Genomic DNA, 26412 nt, shown 5'->3' on the forward strand with positions numbered 1-26412 from the left:
TACATTATATTCTAGGCCATGCCTTACTTGGAAGAATAAACCTGTATATCAGCATAGAGAAAAGGAATGACATTTGCGCTTCAAATATAATCGATCTCAGCTAGTTATTGAGATTGAATTGTGTAAAAAAAAATTAAAAAAACTATTCAACTGAAAAAAGCAATAAATTACAATTTTGTTTTGTTGAAACACCGTCAGTTTTTCCTCGTCTTTTGGCGTCTGAAAAAGTGTTTTGAGCGAGGGTCTACGTTTTTTTGATGTTCACCCGGCCTATTCTACAAAACGAAGACCCCGCTGTAATTTTTGCGTGTGATAGCGTCGGAAAAAGCATTTTATCCAAGTTTTAACTGTCTTGAAGTTTAAAAGGCCTTAAATTAATTAAGTCTTCGTTGTTGAGTCTTCGTTTTTGGGTCTTCGGTTTTCGTTTTGTAGACACCCATTCTATTGCTATTCGAGATTGTTATATTCTTTCATGGAAGACTCAAGGGCTGACGCCACATTTGCTTACCAATCCACTTGAGCTCAGTCCTTTCGCGGTCAGAACAAAGTTATGGTCATTGAGCGAGCCAATCAGATTATAGGAAATCATATATTCATTTCTGGTTACGCGCCGGACTGAGTACAGTGTTAAATTATTCTTTGAGAAGTTACGTTACCGAAATGCGCATTTAGCCAATCAAAAGCCGTATCTACTGTCCTAATTTCTTGCAGCGATATCAAGTCACCCACCTGATATCGCCGGGAATTGAGTCAGTAAATGCATAATCGCACCTTTTTAGTTCGCTTCGGGAGGGGGGATGTCAGGCTAGTTTGCCGTCTCGCCATTGATTTTTTGGCTACATTTTTGGTGATGCGTCTCTCACCAAAACACGAACCATGGCGAAAACAAACTTGCCTGAAAAGGGTACGTTAAGGTATAAAAATCATCTAACGGGGCGGTTGGTTTAGAAATGGAAATTATTATTTGGGACCGTTGGTACATTATATTGTGATTGACCCTCACCTTCGTGTCATGGCACAGTGAAGTGCATCCTCGGAGACCCAGGGGCAGTAAATGGGGGCGACGGACAGCTTATCGCGACGACGGGAAACTTCCGCCCGAAAATCCCGTCGTCCCGATAAGCTGCCCGTCGCCCCCACTAACTGCGCCTGGGTCTATGAGTGAAGTGTAGTTATCCTCTGATCACGAGTGGTGACGTCATGGACTAGCACTGCTAAGCATAGCGACTTCAACGTCAATTCAAAATACTGAAAAACACAGTGACTCATTGGCCATTTAAACGACGTTTTTCGAACCTTTTGTAGTCTTGAATATAACATCGATTTGTATTTGATAAATCGAAACCAGAGTGGTGATAACAAATTTGCCACCAGTTTCTTACTTAACGTTAAAATATATGCTAATTCGTAAACTTCTCACATTCTCAAGTAAGTGACCACAACTGATAACCTTTCCCCCATATTTTTATTCCCGCATTCAGCACTAAAGGCAGTTTAAAGCAACCCTTTACCATGGCACTTAGCAAAGTATGTAAACCTTTTTATCAAAGGATTTTTCTGTGTTTCCTTACCAACAATTTACATTTTTTCAGATCATATATGTAGTCGTCATGCTAGTTATACAATGGTCCTCTGAAAACCTCAGAGAGGAAATCCAAGACGATTAGTAATTGTCTTCAAGTAGAATTCGAAAAATTCTGGCTATCCCCAGTAGCCCAACCTGAAAGAATAGACTATAACGAAAGCGATACGTGACTGCACTGCAGGGTGAGGATGTCCCGAGAGAGTACAGATTTCTGCATCTGCTCAGTCCCTGTAATTTGATAGTACATTTTTCAAAAGCCTTCTTGAAATCAACATAATTTAAAGTAGTTGTTGATGCTGTACAAATTTTTATGACTGAATCAACCGACTGATAAAAGTGCAAACTAGAATTGTAACTGATCAATTAATACGCTCCTTTATGCACCTTCTACAAAATAGCAAAGCAATCAGCAATGTTCCCATTTTGATAACTGCAGCTTTTCCATTTACTGCTGTTCCTCAAAAGTGATAGGGTAAGTGACTTGACGCTTGTTGTTCCAAGCGTACAGCACTCTTTCTCTGGGGTTGTAGTCCACCATGGAGTTGTAGCCGTACTGGTTTGTGAACTGTATGTTGGGGTTCCACTGTTTTCCTGTCTTGGTGTCGTAAGCAAAGTTGATGGTGGTGGGATTTTGCTTGTAGTCGTCGATACAGTAGATCACTCCACAGGCCACAAAGGCATTGCCCATCGAACTCATAGGCTCTGTGCAACAACAAAAAAAGAAAAAAGAGAGGAAGAGGATAAGAAAACGAGAGATATGTAATCTATAACTGTCTGTAAAAAAAATATGTATGTAAAAACGTTACGTGACGCATAGGAAGCAACCCATGCATGCAGTGCCTATGGTAGTAAGGTCTTTTTTGCGAATGTGGCTTGTGAAAGCTTTAATTAAGTGTCTTTGCTAATCTATCGGCCGTTGACAGTTATCCCCACAGTTTTGGTCCTATGTGACGCAGCGAGTTAGAAGCTAATTTAGCCGGAACTCCTACGTACCGAAGTTGTGTAGGCCCAGGGATTAAAACTAATATTTAACGGTATATAGCTGAAAACTGATTTTCCAAAACGTGGTTCATGCCAATTTCACTATTGCTACTCACTACGCCTTTCTCTCGTTCAATCTGTAAAGTAGAAAAAAGGGACGGACTTTTAGATAGAAATAGGAATATTAGATTTAGGCGAGTGCAACTTCCGTATTTCAATCCAGTAACGTACGTTCAAGAGCCCTCACTCCTCCTTGTCCCTGAGACTACACGTTTGAAACGTTGTACTCGTATTCAATCTCGTATTCGTACTCCAATCTAAAGCGGCCCTAACATAAAAATTTCAAGCAATGTCAATATTTTTAATTATTCACTTTCCTTGTCTTTCCTTTTGTTCTTTCTCTCTAGCTCTCTCTCTCTCACACTCTCTCCCCCTCTCTCTGTTTTGTTTGTTTTGTCTCCAATTTTTGGCTTATTTAGATTAACAAAAGAACGTGTTGCTATAAAATGCCGAGTTTTCCAAAAATCAACTATATTTTTGGACAAAAAACACCAGTAAAATGTTTTGCTTACCTGTGCTTAAGGTCCAAGTTTGAGTTACAACGTTATTGTAGACATCAATTTTGTTTGCGTACAGTCGCCTGTTGTTCCCAGTACCTCCACACAATACCCACAATCCCTGTTCGTCAACTGCCAGGTCCATTCCAGAGTATCCACCCCATTCGTAAGAGTTCTTCCTTGGGAAGTAATTGCTCACACTAATTGAGGCCTCGACGCGCTCTGTGTGCAGGTTGTACTTGACGATGTAGTACGAATTCTCTCTGTCATGAAAAACTAGAACAAGTGAGAAAGAAAAAATGAAAGAGAAGGGAACAAAAGAAAGAACTATACGAACGAAGGAAAGGTTTCTGAGGACAAAAAAGTTCAGGAACTTTAGTCTGTTTAAAATTCATTTTTCAAGCAAGTTTTATCGGCGAACAGGTTTCATTTCTGGGAACTCATGGCTAAACGACTAAAAATGGAGTTACAGGTAATACGGTTAATTTAAATAAGTGATTTGATCCTGTCTTTATAAAACACTGATAATGCAAGATAGCTAAAATGTTACCTGTTGTAGTAGAGGTATGGTCCATACACCACTGCTCCAGTTCCGTCCCAGTTGTAAGGCAGTGTGTACGTCTTACGAGTCACGCCTGCTTTGAACATGTCCATGTTTTCAAATTCTTCAACGACATTTCTTGAGTAATATAATTCCATAACGAATATGGTCTCAGGGCCCATGATTCCTAGCGGGTCTTTCATCCAGGCCCCCCAAGTGTGCTCTCGAGCGTTGTGAGTAACAGGTTTACCAACAGACTTGATGTTAGTACAGCGGTCTGCAAGAAGTCAAGAAACAAACGTTATGTGATTTATCACCGGGAATTTAGTTGCAAAAAAGGAGACTAACCCAATAATGTAAATTTTCTTTAAATGCAAATGAATGTTACTGCATCAATAATTCACTTTCCATAGGCCATTCCGGGGGGTTGTTTTTATTCATTTAAAAATGAATAAAAATTAAACAACCCCCGGAATGGCGTATGGAAAGTGAAATATAATATAACTTATACTTCTTATGCGAAAAACGTAACTGATAAATGGATCTGAAGTTGTAGCCTTTTATCTTTTCATTGACTTTGTAACATTTTACGATACTATAAATAATACATTGGTCTATCAACATTTTGTTACATTTTTTATACAAAGTCAATGAAAAGATAAAAGGCTACAACTTATCAGTTTACCGTAAGCTAAATGGGTACGGGAAGAGCAAAGAAAAAATAGTAACAACAAGTGAACTCAACAAGAACATCGACTTTAATTAACAAACCTCTTTGTACACTCGCCTTCGCCTTGTCCTGGTCAGCGTGTTCGCCTACAATCATTTTGAGCAGCTAAAAAAATTGCAAATTAGATAAATATGAAGATACAAATACAGGTGAAGATTAAGGTAAAGTAGATTTAGTTTATAACAACGCTCGAGTCGTGATAGTAGGGACTTTGAGTTAGTTTCACAGACAATCAGGCAACATGACATTGTTGCTTCAGTCATTCAATTAATTCATTCATTCAAGAGAGCTACGTTATTATATGGTAATATGTAGAAATGTGAAAAAGCTTTCAGCCAAAAAAGGTGACTTATAATGACAGCCTTTTTGAACTAGCAGGTTTGTAAAAAATGGTTAATTGAAATGACACTACCATATGTACTTCTTCGCCACACAGCTTGGGAGATACTTAATTACTTAACGTTAAAAAAATTTTATGTACACATTCACATGCAAAATTAAACTAAATTAATACAACTATTTCATCAATCATAAGGTAAACTTACATTTACATGTGTTTTGGCCAGCTCAAGAGCAAGGTCCTTCATTTGGTAGGACGAAGAGTGGCGCTTAGTTCGTGCAACACTTCCCAAGGAGGTACAGAGAACTTCGCCCTGAAATAGTTGTATCGGTTAGCTGCAGTTCATCAGAAGTTACATGAAATGAGAATGCAACTAAATATTAAGAAAGACAAATGCACGTTAATGCACCACTTTTATCACGGTATCTTGAGTTGATCTGGAAACATTGGCATTGATTACGCCAATTCTATACAGTTACTTCAGTAGAACCAAACTTTAAGATCGGTTTTGTGACTAGAGGAAGGGAAGTGTTCTTTACTCGAAACTTAATGATTCCATTCTATCCATGATGATTCTAAGAATGCGCCAGGACAAAATGGCGAAAACTTCCGCCGTTTTGTTTATGTACGCGCGCTTTTTAGACCCCCGGAGCGGTACTCACGGAGCGGTATGTTTTGAGTGGTATGCCCCGCCCGTGTCTCCAAAGTAGCACCACGTTTTAGAAAAAAAAAAAAGTATTGAAAATGACACCCCGTTCTAGAAACAGGTCAAATTTTCACACCCCGTTTTGGCTGCTGAAAATTTGAAACTTTCGTGCGTTCAAATATCATACCCCGCTCTAGGAATCGTCTCTTAATGGATACCCCGGTCTAGATCGGGAGCCAAAATCACGACCCCGTTGGGCGGCACATACCCGTATAGGCAAATCGGGGGAGTATCCCCCCCCCACCCCGGGGTTAACCGGCGCAAAAAAAACCCACGCGGGATGTTGGGAGAACACAAGAAAAGCAAAATTCCCCATGTTAATGATAATTTACTGATTTTCAGCACTTCAGTATACAGTACAGTGCAAATTAAACTTATCTCGACAGAAACTGTAACACGATCATGCATTCTCATTATTTTTGCTGTGCAATCTGTCAAATTATCGCTGATTAATGGAAGGCTTCATCAGAGGTCTGGTAATACATAGTGACAAATTACACTTCTAGGAAGTGACCCAAATATGATCTCCTAAGAAACATTTTCATAGCAAATAAAAACTTTACTAATAAAGTAAAACAGTAAAACTTACCGACAAAAGAGCAAGGAAACAACAAAACAGTGGCAGATATCGGGATACCATCTTGACAACTTGGTGAAATGACTCTTTATACGAATCTGCAATTCAGTTTAAAATCAAAGCGAATCAGAATTCTTTTCTTATCTGATGAATTGAATCTAACTTGAAAGACAAATACTGACATGAAATGACTCTTACGAATCTGTAATCAGTTTAAAATCAAAGCGAACGAGAATTCTTTCTCTATCTGATGAATTGAATCTAACTTGAAAGACAAATACTGACATGAAATGACTCTTACGAATCTGTAATCAGTTTAAAATCAAAGCGAACGAGAATTCTTTCTCTATCTGATGAATTGAATCTAACTTGAAAGACCAATACTGACATGAACGAATACGAATACGAATCTGAAATCAGTCTAAAAAGAAAGAAAATAATCGAATTCTTTTCCTAACTGTTGAATCAAACTTGCTGAAACAAAATAACATGAGATAAGCAAATAACGATCGATGAGGAAATCACTCAGGTTTAACCAGAAAAGCGTACGTAGTCAACGCCAGATAGACATTCGGGATAGAATATTAAATTTGGTGAATGTTTTTCTTAATCTTACCTTGAAAATCCTCTCTTCGCTTGCTTTAAGTTTACAGTCGGTTTTTTTTTCCCAAAACTTTGATAACAAAATGAGCGTTGTAGTTCATACGCTCCTCTTATATGCCTTGACCTTTCAGCATAAAGGGAAGCAAATTCCTAGTACACCACGGAGTGACATTTGACAAACGCGACAAACATGAAAACAATGATGAAAAACATACTTCTTCCTTTAAATACATGTTCTATTTTGATCTGTAGAATCCTTTAATTCAATTTATTTGTATATTTGGTGTCATTTGCCAGTATAATATGGTAAAAAGGAAAGAGAACTTTTGATGATCAGCCGAGGCACTGTCCCTTTAACGAACTTAACCTCTATTTAACGAAGTCCTCGGTATAACGAACGGCGATGTTCTTCTTTCTCCCCAGTAATTGTAGAATATATAATTACTTTCCGAAGGAAATTAACGCGACGTACACAAAGAAAAAGACTGTTAAGACAACAGGAACAAGTTTTCTTCAACACTAGGCGTATAAACTTTAACGGAAACAATGTTCGTGGTACTTTCCCCAAGCGAAGGAATCTTACCGCTTCGAGCGTTCTTCGCAGTCTCAGTGATACCGGAAGACTTCCACCTTGATAAAATAATGCTTTTTCCTGGGCATCAAGAACGAAATAACGTGACTTAAATTAACGCGAATCGAAGGAAAACTTTCTTCCCAATAAAGGAAATTAACACGAAAGAGGGGGGGGGGGGGGGAGGAACATTTGAAAATGAAGGAAATTAACGCGACATACACAAAGAAAAAAATTGGCGCGACAACAGGAACAAGTTTTCTTCAACACTAGGCGTATAATCTTAAACGGAAACAATATTGGTGGTACTCCGCTTCGAGCACTCTTCACAGTTTCAGTGATACCGGCAGACTTACACCCTGATAAAATAATGCTTTTTTCTAGGAGTCAAGAACGTCTGGACCGTATAGCGAAATTAAGGCCAAAAAACCTTATTGTAGGAATTAACGCTTGTGTTACTAGGTATTTGAAATTAACGCGACTTAAAATTAACGCGAATTGAAGGTAAAAATACTTTTCAATAAAGGAAATTAACGCAAAAGATGGGGTAACATTTCAAAATCAAGGAAATTAACGCGACGTACACAAAGAAAACAAATGTTGAAACAACAGGAACAAGTTTACTTCAACACTAGGCGTATAATCTTAAACGGAAACAATGTTTGTGGTACTTTCCCTGAACGTAGGGGTTATAAAGCAAACTGAACAATCTGACCCCGCTTCGAACATTCTTCACAGTTTCAGTGATACCGGCAGACTTCCACCTTGTTAAAAAAAATCTTTCTCTAGGAGTCAAGAACGAAATAACGTGAATTAACGCGAATTGAGAAAAAATTACTTCCCAATAAAGGAAATTAACGCAAAAGAGGGGGTATTATATTTCAAAATGAAGGAAATCAACGCGACGTACACAAAGAAAACATTGTTGTGTCAACAGGAACAAGCGTATAATCTTAAACGGAAACAATGTTCGTGGTACTTTCCCCAGACGCAGGGATTAAGCGAAGGAATCTGACCGCCTAAGCTTCGAGCGTTCTTCACAATTTCAGTGATACCGGCCGACTTCCGCCCTGATAAACCAATGCTTTGGCTAGGAGTCAAGAACATCTGGACCGTATTTCGAAATTGGGGGCAAAAAAAGTGGCAGTTAAGAGCATGGAAGCTAACACTCCACTTATATAATCAACGGGCGGAAATTGACGTTAAGAAAACTTAACGCGACTTAGGCCCGGTTCAGACGCCGATCTTTTCATGAGCCGAACCTTATTCCTTGAATTAAGTACATGAAAAGATCGGCGTCTGAATCAAGAGGCGTACTTTTGTCAATTTGGGTCGGTCCAAATTCGAATTGAGTTCGGCTCATGAAAAGTACGGCGTCTGAACCGGGCCTTAAATTAACGCTAATTTTTAAAATTCGCGTTAATTTCATGAAGCGTTACTTTCCTATAATAAGGTAGAGTGGACTGAAACCCTGAAATTTTTACCGTTGAGCCTGGAGCCCCATTTTTTGCTGCTTGAAGCCCTTTGCTGAAGAACGTAGAGCCCATATTGTTTGCCACAGAGCCCAGAGCCCTGATTTTTGCCCTGGAGCCCGGCGGAGTTTTTGGGCCTGGAGCCCTGGGGGAGTCTTAAACCCCTATACGGGACCCTGATTAAACGCCGGTGGCGCTTACTATAAAGTCGAGGAATTTTGAACCCGGCATATTTTTTGTCATATTTGATAGACTTATCACTTGTCCGATAAAGGAAACTACAGGGGGATTTCGCTGCACTTTTGGCCAAAATGGCGCTGTAATTATGATAGCCTGCGTTGCAGACGAACTGCAACGCAGGCTATAATTATGACTAAGCACGAAATACATAGACGAAATACGCTTAGTACAGTACATCAAAATGAAGTACATGTATTAACTGAATGATCGAAGGGAGAGCAAAGTGAAATTAGTGTTAAGTAAGTTTGTAAGTTTAAGTAAGTGCCCCAATCTTATGATTAAGGATATATATTTCATGCAAGTAAAATAAATGGTTTTTTATGTACCTTTTGACGCAACCGTCTCCCAGCTTCCGGTGAGGGATTACATAATTGACATGAAAGTGAGGCAATCTGGGGGTCTAGCTCGATCTTAGTTTAACCATTATCACAACATTTAGTACTCCATTTTTCCCTCCCTCCGCTCCCTGTCTTATATCTTGCCGAACGCGAGGCGGGTTTCCCCCACCCTTGCTGACCGATGCTATTTCCTTGTTTGTTCTCTTAAGACTTCTAATGTTATCTTTAACTGATTTTTTTTTTAAAATAAAACGGCCACACCTGTGGCCAAAAAAGCCCATATGGGAATGTCTGTTTTTGTCCCAGCAAACGGACTCAGCCAAAGCAACACACATGCCTTATAATTACTGGCCAATGATTACGCTGTCATTAATTAAGAAGGAGCAAGATACATGAATTCACGCATGAAAGTGAAAACAGACTGGATATCACAAAATAAAGGTTTTATCTGCCCTGATAATGAAGGTTCTCTTAACTATTCGTTGAGATATCGGTACCCGAATTCGCATTTAGCCAATCGTAAGCCCTATCTACTCTCCTAATTTCTTGCCGCAATATTAAGTCATTGACCTTAGTCACCTGTGTTTCTTTTGAGTTCTTCTGCAATTTTAAGCCGTTATTGTGATATTTCAGTTAATTCTATGAACAGTTTCTCAGTGTCGAAATTGCAAGGCTAGAACTGGGAATTGTTTGTTTGGGACTGGTGGTGCTGATTATGACTGACTTTCATCTTTTTGTCATGGCACAGTGAAGTTTAGTTGTTCACTGAGTGGTGACGTCATAGACTAGCACTACTAAACATAGCGACTTAACGACAATTCAAAATACTGAAAAACACAGTGCCTCATTGGTCATTTAAACGACCTTTTTCGAACATTTTGTAGTCTTGAACATAGGATCGATTTCTATTTGATAAATATAGTCCTTTATATCCTTTCCTTTAGTTGCAACCAGAGTGGTGATGCAAACTTGCCACCAGTTTCTTACTGAACATTAAAATTTGCGCTAACTCATAAATTGCTCACATTCTCGAGTACTAAGTGACCACAACTGATAACTTTTGTCCCGTATTTTTATTCCCGCATTCAGCACTAAAAGCATTTTAAAGTATTCCATTACCTTGGCTGTTAAAAAGGAATGTAACCTTTTATTATCAACTAAGTTTTTCTTCGTGTCTTTATTTACAATTTACATTTTTTCAGACAATATTGGAAGTCGTTTTAGCTCTTAGGTTAACACCATGCCAGAGAGGAACTCCGGTTCAAGACGAGTAGTAATTGCCTTCAAATGCGAAACATGCTCACTAAGCCTAGTAGCCCAACTTGAAAGCGTAGACTACATGTACCTTATTATAGGAATTTAACGTTCCCGTAAATTGAGGTCTTTGAAATTAACGCGAATTGGAGGGAAAATGTCTTTTGAATAAAGGAAATTAACGCAAGAGACAGGGCAAATTTTCAAAATGAAGAAAATTAACGCTATTTTTTTTGTCTCTAAAGGCATTTTGGCTGATGTGCCGCTCTTCTGAAAGCAACAGAAAAAAACTAGAAATATTGCAGATATCATATCTTTCCGGCATTTACATTGTAACAGACTGAAAAATAGTGTATATAAAAGAGAAGTTTTTTGTTTTTTACTTGTATATGTTTGCCGAGAGTAAACTATCCAGTATTTAGCTAGAATGAAATTAAGGTCTTGAAAATTAATGCGCCACTCAATAATGTCGCGGAAATTAACGCTTACAAAAAATAACGCGACGTAGATTATCGCCAATTTTCAGAATTCGCGTTAATTTCATGGAGCGTAATTATAACGAAAATGTTACGTGACTGCAGAGAGTACAGATCAACCTATCTACTCAGGCGCGTTATTCGATATTACAATTTTCGAAAGCCTACTTGAACGAGGCACTGATTTAATCTTTAAGCCTGGTTTTCACTAGCGACGCAAGCACAAGCACAAGCATAAGCGCAATCACGCAAAAAGGACAAATTTTGATCCCTGTTCTTGTGCTTGCCGCAAGCACAAGCACAAGCACAAGCATAAAACTGCAATGCGCTTGTGCTTTTGCTTGAGTCGAAGCCGTTTTCAAGGTGAAATAATTAACAGTTATTGGACGAGGTTGAGCAATGAATCAAATCATGATAAGAGCTGTTATTCTTTCGCTTGTGCTTGCGTCGCCAGTAAAAACCAGGCTTTAGTGAAGCTTGATGATTTAGTAATTCTTGACCGAATAAACTACCTTATAAAATGCAAATTGTAACTAGACAATACTCTTACTCTTGTTTATGCATCTTCTACAAAAAGCAAAGCAATCAGCAATAATGTCCTTCTTTTGGTCACCGCCAGTTTCTCTATTTACTGGGGACCTCTTCTTCAAAAGTGATGGGGTAGGTAACTTGACGCCTGTAGTCCCAAGCGTACAACACTCTTTCTCTGGGGTTGTAGTCCACCATGGAGTTGCAGGTGTACTGGTTTGTGAACTGTATGTTGGGGTTCCACTGTTTTCCTGTCTTGGTGTCGTAAGCAAAGTTGATGGTAGTGGACCTGCTACCACAGGTGTCGATACAGTAGATCACTCCACAGGCAACAAAAGCATTGCCCATCGCACTCATTGGCTCTGTGCAAAAACAAAAAAGAAAAAGAGAGGAATAGGATAAGATAACGAAAGATATGTACAGTTTACTTTAGTTCGACTCATGCCTACTGTTTATGCACTTTGCCACATAAACTGCAGATTTTTTAACGGGATTTTTACCGTGTCAAATTTAACGAAGACTTTACGATTGCTAACGCAAACTCTTTACCATAAAGGCAATGCTTGCTTTTAAGTTGTTTAAGTCAGCTGGTAACGATTTCCAACACTAATAATTTGATGGATTAAAACCGGTGTCTGACATTTGCAGAATGCAGAATAAGGACTAAGAAAATATATTGTGTTACCTTTACCATTGTTGAAAGCTAACCGTAAACAGGCTAGCCGAAATGCATTTAGGAGTGAAGTGGGTGAATAGTAGGCTAACCGAAGTGTGTAATAGGCTAACCCGAGTGAAAAGTTCACTCCGGTTAGCCCACTACGCATTCTGGTTAGCCTGTTCACGGTCTGCAGTCTGCATTTTGCAGTCTGCATTCTGCAAATGTCAGACACCGGATTAAAACTACCTTTCTTTACCAGCAGATACTACAATAATAGTATCAAACGAATGACCTTATAATTGACTCTTAATTATTAACACACAGATTGCGGTCATCCTCTTAACATAAAAGGTTCACATAGCAACAGTATAACTTGTTAAAAACACCCCTTATCTTAGTAGTAAGTTCTTTTTTGCGAGTGTGGCTTGTGAAAGCTTTGAGTGTCTTTGCTGATCTTTCAGCCGCTGACAATTTTCCCCACAGTTTTGGTCCTATATGACGCAGCGAGTTATAAGCCCATTTAGAACCTCTACGTACCGAAGTTGTTTAGGCCCAGGGATTAAAACTAATATTTAACGGTATAAAGCTGAAAGCTGATTTTACAAAACGTGGTTCATGCCAATTTCACTATTGCCACTCTGTTAAAAAAAAGGAGACTACACGTTTGGAACGTCCTATTCGTACTCAATCTCGTATTTGTACTCCGATCTAAAGGTTCCTAACATAAAAATTTCAAGCAATGCCAATCTTTTAAATTCTTCGCTTTCCTTGTTTTCTTTTTTGTTCTTTCTCTCTCATTTTTGTTTGTTTTGTCTCCTATTTATGGTTATTAGAGTAACCAAAGAACGTGTTGCTATAAAATGACGAAATTTCCATGAGCCAGGTTTTCAAAATAAGTTATATTTTAGGACAAAAGAACACAAAAATTTCACTCATAATAATCTGAGAGTTTGAAGAGTTTGCAAAGGTTTGTTTCCGGGTTTTTGTTGTAGCAAAATGTTTGCTTACCTGTGTTCAAGGCCCAAGTTTGAGTTACAACGTTTGCGTAAACATCAAATTTTTTGACGTACAGTTTTCCGTTGTTCCCAGTACCTCCACACAATACCCACAATCCCTGCTCGTCAACTGCCAGGTCCATTCCAGAGTATCCAGCCCACTAGTAGTAGTTCTTCCTTGGGGAGTAATTGCTCACACTAATTGAGGCCTCAACCCGCTCTGTGTGCAGGTTGTACTTGACGATGTAGTACGAATTCTCTCTGACACGACAAAATAGAATAAGCGAGAAAGAAAAAACTGAAAGAGAAGCGAACAAAAGAAGGAACTATACAAAAGAAGGAAAGGTTTCTGAGGATAAAAAAGTTCAGGAACTTTAGTCTGTTTAAAATTCATTTTCTGACAAGCAAGTTTTATCGGCTAGCAGGTTTTATTTCTGGGAATTTATGGCTGAACGACTAAAAATGGAGTGACATGTAAGACGGTTAATTTTAATTAAGTAATCTGATCCTGTCTTTATATACAGGATAGCTAAAATGTTACCTGTTGTAGTAGAGGTATGGTCCATACACCACTGCTCCAGTTCCGTCCCAGTTGTAAGGCAGTATGAACGTCTTACGAGGCAGACCTGCTTTAAACTCTTCAACCTCATTTTTCAAACTCTTCAACCACATTTTTACCCTCATAATATTCCATAACGAATATGGTCTCAGTGCCCATGATTCCAAGCGGGTCTTTCATCCAGGCTCCCCATATTTTCTCTCGACTGTTGTGAGTGACAGGTTTACCAACAGACTTGATATAAGTGCAGCTGTCTGCAAGAATTCGACAAACAAACACTGTTTGAACTATATGCTACAACATTACAAGATCAAACTTAAAACCTGATCACCGGGGATTAAGTTGCAAAAGAGGAGGCCGACCTTATAATTTAAAAATTACTTTAAATACAAATGAAATATTACTGCATCAGTAATTCACTTTTAAAAGTAAATTGTTATCAATAGCACTTCTAGGCATACGTCTATAAGATTTTCTCGTAAGACAGCGATAGTGTGTCCAATATATATTTAATTTTGTAAGATATATATTTTTAAAAAAATATGATGGACCAAGATATTTTTAGAGTGGCGTAAAATTTTACAAGTAAGTGAAAAGATAGATACTAGAACTTATCGTAGTTAACTGTAAGCTGAATGGATACAAGAAGAGCTTAAAAATTAAAGAAACAACAAGTGAACTCAACAAAAGAACATTAAATTGACTTAAGTTAACAAACCTCTTTGTACACTCCCCTTCCCCTTGTCGCCTACAATCATTTTGAGCAGCTACAAAAATAGCAAATTAGATGAAGATGAAGACACAAATTTGCAACCATGAAAAATACAGGCAAAGATAAAGGTAAATGAGAATTTATCATAACTAAGCTCGAGTCGTGATAGTTGGGGCTTTGAATTGCTTCAGTCATTCAATTAACCAATCAATACATGCAGAAAGCTTATTTATTGTATGATCATAATAATATCGACCAAAATAGTTGATTTGTAATGACAGCCTTTTTGAACTTCATGTTGTAAAAGTGGGAAAATATAATTGACAGTACCATACGTACTACTTCGCCATACAGCTTGGGAGATAGTTAATTACTTAATTACTTTAAAGAACATTTTTATGTACACATTGACATGCAATTTAAACTAAATAAATACAACTATTTCATCAATCAATAAAGTAAACTTACAGTTACATGTGTTTTGGCCAGCTCAAGAGCAAGGTCCTTCATTTGATAGGACGAAGAGTCACGCTTAGTTCGTGCAACACCTCCCAAGGAGGTACAGAGCACTTCGCCCTGAAATAGTTGTATCGGTTAGCTGCAGTTCATCAGAAGTCGCATGAAATGAGAATGTAACTAAAGATATTAAGAAAGACAAATGCACGTTAATGCACCACTTTTATCACGGTATCTTTGGTTGAACTGGAAACATTGATGACGTCCATTCTATACAGTTACTTTAGTAGCACCAAACCTTAAGATTTGTTTTGTGACTAGAGGAAGGGAAATGTTCTTTACTCATAACTTGATGATTCTAAGAATGCCCAGGACAAAATTTCCAAAAATGCTGCCGTTTTGTTTATGTATGCGCGTGCTTATTATTTAACAATTATTCCATGAGCCCGTGTTGGATACGAGGTGGTAAATAGCCAACGAGGCGCCGAGTTGGCTATAACGACGTATCCAACAAGGGCCAATGGAATAATTGTTTTATTAAATCGCTAAATCGAACTGGATATTTTATTTTGATGTAAACGAAGTGATAGTATGAGGAGGCAGGAAAATGTGTGGCGCGGTGTAAGTCTTACGAATCACGCCTGCTTTGAACATGTCCATGTTTTCAAATTCTTCAACTACATTTCTTGAGTGCCCCCCCCCTCTATAACGAATATGGTCTCAGGGCCCATGATTCCTAGAGGATCTTTTATCCAGGCTCCTTGTGTGACTTGTCGAGCGTTGTGAGTGACAGGTTTACCAACAGACTTGATGTAAGTACAGCGGTCTGCAAGAATTCAAGAAACAAACGTTTTATGTGATTTACCACCGGGAATTTAGTTGCAAAAAAGGAGACTAACCAAATAATGTAAAATTTTCTTTAAATGCAATTACTGCATCAATAATTCACTTTTTAAAGTAAGAGGGAGATAAATTGTTATCAATAGCATTTGTTTTCTGGGCAAACGTCTATAACATCTACTCGTGAGACAGTGACAGTGTGCCTAATCGATGTAATGCATTTTTGTGGTGGTAACATTTATTCACGAGCTTGAGTGAAGGAGCCCTGCACTGAAAAAGTGAAAAATAGGAGGAGGTTCTAATTCTTCGATCTCTCTTATCGTCTCCCATTTTTGCCTTCTTACTCCAACCCACTCCTCCTAATAATTGCAGATCCATTTATCACTGTTACGTTTTTCGCATAAGAAGTATAAGTTATATTTCACTTTCCATACGCCATTCCGGCCGGACTGTTTTTATTTATTTTTACCCCCGGAATGGCGTATGGAAAGTGAAATATAACTTATACTTCTTATGCGAAAAACGTAACTGATAAATGGATCTGAAGTTGTAGCCTTCTATCTTTTTTATTGACTTTGTAAAATTTTACGATACTATACATAATACATTGGTCTATCAACATTTTGTTACATTTTTTATACAAAGTCAATGAAAAGATAAAAGGCTACAACTTTTCAGTTTACCGTAAGCTAAATGGGTACGGGAAGAGCAAAAAAAAAAAAAAATAGAAACAACAAGTGAACTCAACAAGAACATCGACTTTAATTAACAAACCTCTTTGTACACTCGCCTTCGCCTTGTCCAGGTCAGCGTGTTCGCCTACAATCATTTTGAGCAGCTACAAAAATAGCAAATTAGATAAATATGAAGATAAAAATACAGGTGAAGATTAAGGTAAAGTAGATTTAGTTTATAACAACGCTCGAGTCGTGATAGTTGGGACTTTGAGTGAGTTACACAGACAATCAGGCAACATGACATTGTTGCTTCAGTCATTCAATTCATTCATTCATTCAAGAGAGCTACGTTATTATATGGTAATATATGTAGAAATGCGAAAAAGCTTTCAGCCAAAAAAGGTGACTTATAATGACAGCCTTTTTGAACTCGCAGGTTTGTAAAAAATGGTTAATTGAAATGACAGTACCATATGTACTTCTTCGACACACAGCTTGGGAGATACTTAATTACTTAACGTTAAAAAACATTTTATGTACACATTCACATGCAAAATTAAACTAAAGTAATACAACTATTTCATCAATCCATAAGGTTAACTTACATTAACATGTGTTTTGGCCAGCTCAAGAGCAAGGTCCTTCATTTGATAGGACGAAGAGTGGCGCTTAGTTCGTGCAACAGCTCCTAAGGAGGTACAGGGCACTTCGCCCTGAAATAGTTGCATCGGTTAGCTGCAGTTCATCAGAAGTTGCATGAAATGAGAATGCAACTAAATATAAGAAAGACAAATGCAATGTTAGTGCACCACTTTTATCACGGTATCTTGAGTTGATCTGGAAACATTGATTACGCCAATTCTATACAGTTACTTCAGTATATACGTAGCACCAAACTTAAAGATCTGTTATGTGACTAGAGAAAGGGAAGTGTTCTTTACTCAAAACTTAATGATTCTAAGAATGCGCCAGGACAAAATGGTGAAAAATTCCGCCGTTTTGTTTATGTACGCGCGCTTTTTATTAAGCAATAGACCCCCGGGGTATTTTTGGGTGGGTATGTCCCGCCCATGTCTCCAAATTAGCACCACGTTTTAGAAAAAATTGCATTGAAAATGACACCCCGTTCTAGAAACAGGTCAAATTTTCACACCCCGTTTTGGCTGCTGAGAATAAATTTGAAACTTCAGTGTGTTCGAAATATCATACCCCGCTTTAGGAATCGTCTCTTAAATGGATACCCCGTTCTAGATCAGGAGCCAAAATCACGACCCCGTTGGGCGGTACATATCCGTATAGGCAAATAGTGGGAGTACCCCCTCCGGGGGTTACCGGCGCAAAAAACCCACGCGGGATGTTGGGAGAACACGAGAAAAGCAAAATTTCCCATGTTAATGATAATTTACTGATTTTCAGCAATGCAAATTAAACTTATCTCGTCAGAAACTGTAACACGATCATGCATTCTCATAATAAGAAATTGAGACTTTCCGGTCAAGAAAAATTTATTGAAATTTTGAAGAAAGAATTGGAACGCCCTAATATGTGAACATTATAACACGTTCCAAAATCAAAGGGGATATTCCAAAGTTAAAGAAATTCAGCTAGTATTTGCTAATTGTTAGTGTTTTCGGAGGAAATTAGCAAATCCGTCTGAAATTTCATAAAACAGTGTCATTTTAGCCGGATAAAAACTGCTTTCGGCTAAAATAACCTTAATTAATCAATTCTTGGACAGCTTAAAAGTTTTTCCTTCAACGACTGAATTTTGGTCTCAGAAATTTCCGAGTCCATTTCCTATTTATGAAAGTGGCATCGGAAAATTCAGAAACCATTTTCATTTGCTACGATTTAAGATATTACGAAACATGAATCCCGTGGTTTTGGAAATTTCTGAAGCCATTTCAAATTGCTTGCAGCTTGAAGTCAAACTGCCAATGCTGACACAATAAAGTGGCTTCAGAAATTTCCGAGTCTATTTTAAATGACGTATGCATGGATTTGGAAATTTCCGAGACCATTTCGTACATACATTAGTATCCAAATATATCAGTAAACGCTTTCCATACTATTTTCAGTTTTTCCAAAATCAGTAATTTCGCCAAAGACTAGAAAAGACGGACATCGATTTTTAAAGGTTTTTTCACAAATTGTCCGCGAAAATTTGTAGTGTGACTCACTCACTTGATACATAGCAGTCAGAAATTATTTTTAAAGTACGCCGAGGCTGTGAGAATTCGATTGTCCACTACAAAACCAAAATATTAATATTTAGAACCTAAGGAGAGTTAAATGAGATATTGTCGTGGAAATTCTATGAGAATTTTAGACTGCTGGGTATCTAGTTTTTTTTTTAAATACATCCCGGCTGCTGGATATGTTAGTCGGGTTCAAATAAAAGTCACAATTTGAATAAACGCCGGCAACCAGGTCGTTTATTCCAGAGCCCGGCTTTAATCGAGAAAATACGTCATACGTTGGTACAAAAGAATAAGGGAAATAACAGACATTCGCAAAAATGGGCTCCGCTCCCGGCTCCGCTCAAGACCAGCTAACGTTTATTCGAAAATTAATCAAACATGAATCAAGCCGTGGTAAGTTTTATTTCATTTAATATTAGAATAGAGTTTTAAAATTAAGATATCTTTTCGCTTCGTTTACATTCACGTAGACATCCAGCAGACTGGCAAGGACTCGACAAATATATTCACTAATCGAGAAACGATTCCAACTTCTAAAGCGCGTCGAAATGTAAATTATTTCTTCATCACCACAACGAGCGGAATATCAGAACTCATTTCACTTACTTGCAAACCATTCTCTATAAACTACCTTACGGGGTTTGTCTCTCAATCTTCTGCAGACATCCTTTCCTTGAGCAGTATACAACTTCTAAATCGTTACATGTCTTTTGACTGTTTTGAACCGTTTTGGCGGATCTCTACGTGTCCGTTTAACCACAAGACCGTCACCTCCCATTACAGGCATCAAAGGAATGCCATGGTTAACCGATGGGTTTAGATTTGCCGGATATGCAAATGTATTTCGTTTTTTGACGAACCTCGAGTTGGTCTGGTTTTACAGTTAGCAGCAAGAAAGGTACTGAGGATATGGAAAGTATATCAAAATTAAGTTGTGTCGTTGTGATTAAAAGTGTGCTAGATTGGAAATGCTCCCGATGATATTATTCAAAAATCGCCCAACTGGCCATAATAAAAGCATGTGCACGTGTAATCTGTGCGGTAAAACGGAAATACCAGGCATTTCCCCCTGTTGTGTTGCGTGAGTCGCACTGTGTATTGATGTACATAGCTGTTGTTCAAAGGCACTAACGGGCGTTTCAACCGATCAGAGTTAAAAACTTCTACATTGAATCGATGAAAAGCCTTTAGAATAAAGGAGACAGCGAGTTGCAGCGGACTCGGTTCAGTCCTTCCATCTGCAGGTAAAATAATTTACTTTGCTTAGTTTTGAAAGAGCCGAATACTGGCAAAACAGTTACAACACGAGGTCGCAAATGCATCATTAACGCTACTTTTATTATTTGGTTGATGTACATCCTAATTTGCACCATTTTCGTAATGTTAAGTGGCAGCCTAAAAATAAATGTAAGTCTATAGATTTTTTCAAGGTTTGTTAGTACATTAGAATCCAGCGGAAACTAGCTGGGCCAATTTTTTGTGTGGTACTTATACTTCAAAATTTTAATCTTGAATTACTCCAAACCTGCGAGACTGTGCTAGCCTGCGAATACAGCCGCCTCTCATCTCTCCCGCTACTCTTTATTTGCGTTTCGCACGTACTATCGGGAACGGTGTAAGGCGACTGTATTCGCAGGCCAGCGAGATAGTCAGCTTATGAACTATATCCTTAAAAGATTTCCAACCGAAATTGGGTTACCTCACACGAAAAATGTGCAACGTGGTGGTGTCATGTTGATCAACCATTTGAAAGTCGTGTTATTGTTTTCGCGGTTTGTGTTGCAATTAAAATGATACAATCCTTTGTGTTGGGCCAGCGAAGCTGAGATTTTTCTTTAATGAGGAAGATTCGTCGTAAAAGGAGAAAACAACAAAATATATTTTTTATAAATATATTTTATATCAATGTAGTTGTTCTCGGTTCTGTCACAGCTTTGAAGAATATTCGTTGCCCTCGGTCTTCAGTAGTTCACATTTATTATGATATCATCAGTAACTGACGCGACTGAAACTGAGAAAGCTAGAAAATGGTGCATGGGTGTTTTGATAAACTCTTCATTTAAGTGAGTAATTGATTGCATCTTTTCGGATTATTTGCAGGAATACACAGGGTGCTATATATCAGAACCGAGACCAAGCTAGTATTGTCGCGTGTTGCTGAGGTAGACAACGACGACCTCATGGGATCTGTTAAAAAGGATGTATTCGAATTCGTTTTCGTACGCATATCAAAAACTGCAAAAACGTATCAGTTATTGGCAGGATAGTCCAAGTCAATGGTGACGTGTGTATTCTTGCTTCAGTATTGGAAAGGGAGTTTGAGGAAAGAATGGCATGCAGCCCGGATATATAACTTAAGCGGATAAAAACATTTGGGAAGATGAACTGGCCAGTTTTTTTTTTTTTCAAGTTCTTGTTAAATTTAAACTGGGCAACCAAACAGTTCGATCAGCGACGTACAAGTATCTAAAAGAGAAGTATATCAAAGCTTACTAGCAAAGAATGTTTAGTTTTGATAGAAGTCTTTTAATTGGCAAGACAATGTTAAACAGTTGTAGAACAATGGACGTTTAAATTGAAATACGTAAAGAAACTACTTTTTTATTATTCTAAAAATACACACAGTGGACCTTTCTATCGTTTTATGCCGTAGAATTGAATATGAAAAATGGTTATCAAAGCAGTAAAACAATTTATTTTTCAATAGTGTTATTGTGCTACGTGGGCAAAGAGGTGAATTTTCCCAAATTATTTAAGTAATCCATAAGTAAAATGCATGGTTTAAGAAATTCCTGGACCCATTCTTCCAAATGGCTTCAGAAATTTCCGAAACCACTTTATTCATATTATGGAATGGCTTCAGAAAATTCTAAATCCACTCTATGCTTTTCTCTGTTTACGCCGGACCAATAGTGGTTTCAGAATTTTCCGAAACCAATTCTGCTGGACGTCTTTGGTAAATGTTTTAGACTATTGTAGCAAAATGGATTCAGAAATTTCCGAAACCATTTAGTGGTATGTTTCTGTTTCGGAAATTTCTGAAACCATTTATGTGAAGGTTTCGGAAATTTCTGAAACCATGCCAAGAGCCGGCAAATTTCTCTCGGTTTAATATACTTTTAGCCTTCTCGACCAGCTCTATGTAATGTCGTGCGGTTTTGAGACGGCTAAAAATGCCTTCCGCTGAAAACACATACATATAGCATTATTTTAGCTGACTTAAGTCAGCTGAAAAGGCATTTAAATTTGTCTTCTAGCCCGAACGTCTAAAAACGGTAAAGAAGGAGGAAAACTGGACGAATTTCCGACTTAAAAGAAATAGACTTTTTCGGCAAGAAACCGCTCATTTTATCCCAGACGTAACTGAGCCGGAAAAAATAACAATAAAGGGCCACAAATCAGCTGAATTTTCAGAAGAAATTCAGCTAAAATAACCCCAAATGGGCATTTTCAGCTGAATTTTAAACTTTAGAATATCCCCTTTGATTTTGGAACGTGTTTTATGCTGCACTCAGCCACTGAAGAACTTTTTAGCTAAAACAGCGTTTAAAAACTCATGTCTACTTCCACAGCATCCCATTTTTTAGTATGCACTTAAGCAGTGATTTTTCTTTGTAAAAACTGAAGGCAACGCATCCGATATGACTCATGAGTAGGCCTATCCCGATTGTGCTCGGCAACTTTTGAGCAACTTTTGGCGTTTGGAGCAACTTTTTGCGGTTTTAGCAACCTCGAGCAAGTTTTGCCTTTCAGAGCAATTTTTGAGCAAAATATTGGTTTAGAGCACATATCAAGCACGAAAAAGTCAATATTTTTTTATATGGTTTTAGACTCTGAGAATGCAATTAGTAGAGCTAGTTTCGTTCAAGTTCCCTCATATCGCCGAGTCGGCAAGACGTCAAATGAACCATGTGTTTTGTTCCGTTAGACTTAAAGGGACCGTGTCACGAGCGAAGCGAGCGAAAGAAAAAATATTTTTCGCTCTCCGCCTCCCCCCCCCCCCTCCCCCTTGCTTCTTCCGTTTTGCGCTCGCGTCCAGTTCTCTCGCCGTTCTTTTCCCGCGCTCATTCGATCGAAAAAATACGAGAAAAAAGAGGGCTGTGAACAGTCTAGAGTTACCGGGGTTCTATTGTACTAAAGATACTTGGAAAGTTGCTAACGGCGCAGAGGCGGCGGAGCGTTTAGGAACGTGGGGGGCTAAGACTGTCCCAAAACTACCCGGCCGTTTTGTCATATTTGGAGCAACTTATTTCCGTTCTAGAAACTTTTTGTTTTCTGAGAAGTTTCTAGACCGAAGATTTCCGAATATTCTCCGACTGTTTTGCGAAGAAGAACGAAGTTTCCCAAAGATTTCCAAGGAAGTTTCGAAGATGTGTGAACTCACACACGAGACGAAATATCTTCAGAAACCAATTTAACGTCGCGCTCGCGATATTTTCGGAACCGCCCCCCCCCCCCCCCAACCAAATTTTCGTTTGGGTGGGATACAGCCCCCTTCGGCTGTTCCCCTGCTCTGCCGCCTATGCGGCGGAAAAAAATCGACTCTGAAATTCCGCTTTTAGACAAGTTGGTTATTGGTCACTACTAAAGAGAAAAAAGTACATTTGTGCTGTGCAATCTGTCAAATTATCGCTGTAATATGGAAGACTGCATCAGAGGTCTGGTAATACATTGTGACAAATTATACTTCTAGAAGTGACCCAAATTTTATCGTGATCTGCTAAGAAACATTTTCAAAGCGAATAAAAACTATTCTAATAAAGTAAAACAGTAAAACTTACCGACAAAAGAGCAAGGAAACAACAGAACAGTGGCAGATATCGGGATACCATCTTGACAACTTGGTGAAATGACTCTTTATACGAATCTGCAAATCAGTCTAAAATCAAAGCGAATGAGAATTCTTTTTCTATCTGATGAATTGAATCTAACTTGAAAGACCAATACTGACATGAAATGACTCTTACGAATCTGTAATCAGTTTAAAAAGAAAGAAAATAATCGAATTCTTTTCCTAACTGTTGAATCAAACTTGCTGAAACAAAATAACATGAGATAAGCAAATAACGATCGACGAGGATGATCACTCAGGTTTAACCAGAAAAGCGTACGTAGTCAACGCCAGATAGACATTCGGGATAGAATATTAAATTTGGTGAATGTTTTTCTTAATCTTGCCTTGAAAATCCTCTCTTCGCTTGCTTTAAGTCTACAGTCGGTTTTTCTTCCCAAAACGTCGATAACAAAATGAGCGTTGTAGTTCATACGCTCCTCTTATATGCTTTGACCTTTCAGCATAAAGGGAAGCAAATTCCTAGCACACCAGGGAGTGGCATTTGACAAACGCGACAAACATGAAAACAATGATGAAAAACATACTTCTTCCTTTAAATACATGTTCTATTTTGATCTGTAGAATCCTTTAATTCAATTTATTTGTATATTTGGTGTCATTTGCCAGTATAATATGGTAAAAAGAAAAGCGAACTTTCGATGATCAGCCATGGCACTGTCCCTTTAACGAACTTAACCTCTATTTAACGAAGTACTCGGTATAACGAACGGCGATGTTCTTCTCGACTCCCCAGTAATTTTAGAATATATATAATTACTTTCCGAAGGAAATTAACGCGACGTACACAAAGAAAAAGACTGTTAAGACAACAGGAACAAGTTTTCTTCAACACTAGGCGTATAAGCTTTAACGGAAACAATGTTCGTGGTACTTTCCCCAAGCGAAGGAATCTTACCGCTTCGAGCGTTCTTCGCAGTCTCAGTGATACCGGAAGACTTCCACCTTGATAAAATAATGCTTTTTCTTAGGCGTCAAGAACGAAATAACGTGACTTAAATTAACGCGAATCGAAGGAAAAATTACTTCCCAATAAAGGAAATTAACACGAAAGAGGAGGGGAGGGAAACATTTGAAAATGAAGGAAATTAACGCGACATACACAAAGAAAAAAACTGTCGAGACAACAGGAACAAGTTTTCTTCAACACTAGGCGTATAATCTTAAACGGAAACAATATTGGTGGTACTTTCCCCAAACGTAGGGGTTAAGCGAAAGAATCTGACCCCGCTTCGAGCGTTCTTCACAGTCTCAGTGATACCGGTAGATTTCCACCCTGATAAAATAATGCTTTGTCGAAGGAGTAAAAAACGTCTGGATCGTATCGCGAAATTGGGGGCAAAATAATGGAAATTAAGGTCATGAAAATTAACGCTACACTTGATTAACGGCGACTTAAATTAACGCGAATATTTGAAATTTGCGTTAATTTTTAATGAAGCGTTAATTTCCCATAGTTATGTAAAGCGAATTGAAATAAATTCTGTTTTTGGACCGTTCTGCTGCGCATACCTTTTTACCACATTTACGGTTTGATATTTGTATTTTATGTGAAACAAACTTTCTGGTTTGTAGGTTTATAAAATGCTAATAGTGATTATTTTCTTCTGGATTTTCTAAAATAATACGTAATAAATTTACAATATGATCTATGTTACCCTTGCTATCCTTGCTCCCTTTAACGTAGCCGAGAGAAACCGAACCATAAATCCTCGCTTCTGTTTCGTTTTGAATGCACTATATTTTTATTCATAATGTTGTTGAGAATGAGTCATACAAGATTTATTCAATAACGCGAATTTCTTCTTGTAATCTTACAGTACAAATAAACGCTGTTGTTGCTGTCGTGTCCGAAGTTTTAGCTGAATTATCACAGTTTAAAGATGAGAACTCATTTGGAGAAACTTCTCGTTTGTTCTCACGGCGTCTTCAAAAAAACAAAACAAAAGAAAAACAGTTCCTTACTTAACATTAAAATTTAAGCTTATCCATAAATTGCTCACATTCTCGAGTAAGTGACCACAACTGATAACTTTTTTCCCATATTTTTATTCCCGAATTCAGCACTAAAAGCATTTTAAAGCAATCCTTTACTTTGGCACTTAACAAGGTATGTAAACTTTTTTATCAACTGAGTTTTCCTTCGTGTCCTTACGGCCAACAATTTACATTTTTCAGACAATATTTGTAATGGATTTTGCACTTAGATTTTTAAATTGTCCACTGAAAACCCCAGAGAGTAACTCCAAGACGATTAGTAATTGTTTTCAACTAAAAATAATTTTTCTAATCCTGGTAGCCCAACTTGAAAGGGTAGGCTATTACGAAAACGTTACGCGACTGCAGAGAAGGGATGCAAGTCCCGAGAGAGTACAGATTTCTGCATCTGGTCAGCCCCTGTAGTTTGATAGTACAATTTTCAAAAGCCTTCTTGAAATCAACATAATTTAAAGTGGTTGTTGATGCTGTACAAATTTTTATGACTGAATTAACCGACTGTTAAAAGTGCAAACTAGAATTGTAACTGACTAACTAATACGCTCCTTTATGCACCTTCTACAAAAAAGCAAAGCAATCAGCAATGTTCCCCGGCATTTTGTTAACTGCAGCTTTTCCATTTACTGCTGTTCCTCAAAAGTGATGGAGTAAGTGACTTGATACCTGTTGTCCCAAGCGTACAGCACTCTTTCTCTGGGGTTGTAGTCCACCATGGAGTTGTAGCCGTACTGGTTTGTGAACTGTATGTTGGGGTTCCACTGTCTTCCTGTCTTGGTGTCGTAAGCAAAGTTGATGGTGGTGGGATTTTGCTTGTAGTCGTCGATACAGTAGACCACTCCACAGGCCACGAAAGCATTGCCAATCGAACTCATAGGCTCTGTGCAACAACAAAAAAAGAAAAAGAGAGGAAGAGGATAAGAAAACGAGAGATATGTAGAGCTAAATTCAACTCGACTCAGTCCTGT

At 38.1% G+C, this 26412-nt stretch overlaps 1 protein-coding gene across 2 annotated transcripts; it reads right to left on the minus strand.

The window, feature by feature from the left end:
* Window positions 1-1438: 1438 nt before the first annotated feature.
* On the minus strand, window positions 1439-23449 carry LOC144658903 (olfactomedin-like protein 2A). Of its 2 annotated transcripts, XM_078519404.1 has the most exons (6): window positions 23379-23449; window positions 14892-14999; window positions 4436-4499; window positions 3674-3941; window positions 3139-3386; window positions 1439-2287 (listed from the first exon to the last, which is right to left on the minus strand). In XM_078519404.1, exons 1-6 carry the CDS (start codon window positions 23427-23429, stop codon window positions 2031-2033), a joined length of 996 nt encoding a protein of 331 aa, XP_078375530.1. In that variant the 5' UTR covers window positions 23430-23449; the 3' UTR covers window positions 1439-2030. The 2 variants fall into 2 exon arrangements, with proteins under 2 accessions (XP_078375530.1, XP_078375531.1); XM_078519405.1 differs by lacking the exons at window positions 14892-14999; window positions 23379-23449 and adding an exon at window positions 4940-4996 and having other exon boundaries at window positions 1440-2287.
* Between the last annotated feature and the right edge of the window lie 2963 nt (window positions 23450-26412).

This window comes from Oculina patagonica, chromosome 6, assembly GCF_052425735.1.
Source record: "Oculina patagonica isolate OP01 chromosome 6, crgOcupat, whole genome shotgun sequence".
NCBI classification, from domain to species: Eukaryota; Metazoa; Cnidaria; class Anthozoa; order Scleractinia; family Oculinidae; genus Oculina; species Oculina patagonica.

Bases quoted from the DNA above. Each gene is read 5' to 3' on its own strand.
- LOC144658903 (XM_078519404.1), bottom strand. From the start codon at position 23,429: ATGGTATCCCGATATCTGCCACTGTTCTGTTGTTTCCTTGCTCTTTTG. The intron at 4,500-14,891 runs GTAAGTTTACTT...CAATTTTTTTAG, and splicing joins TGGCCAAAACACATGTAACT to CTGCTCAAAATGATTGTAGG. The intron at 3,387-3,673 runs GTAACATTTTAG...TTTTCATGACAG, and splicing joins CCATACCTCTACTACAACAG to AGAGAATTCGTACTACATCG.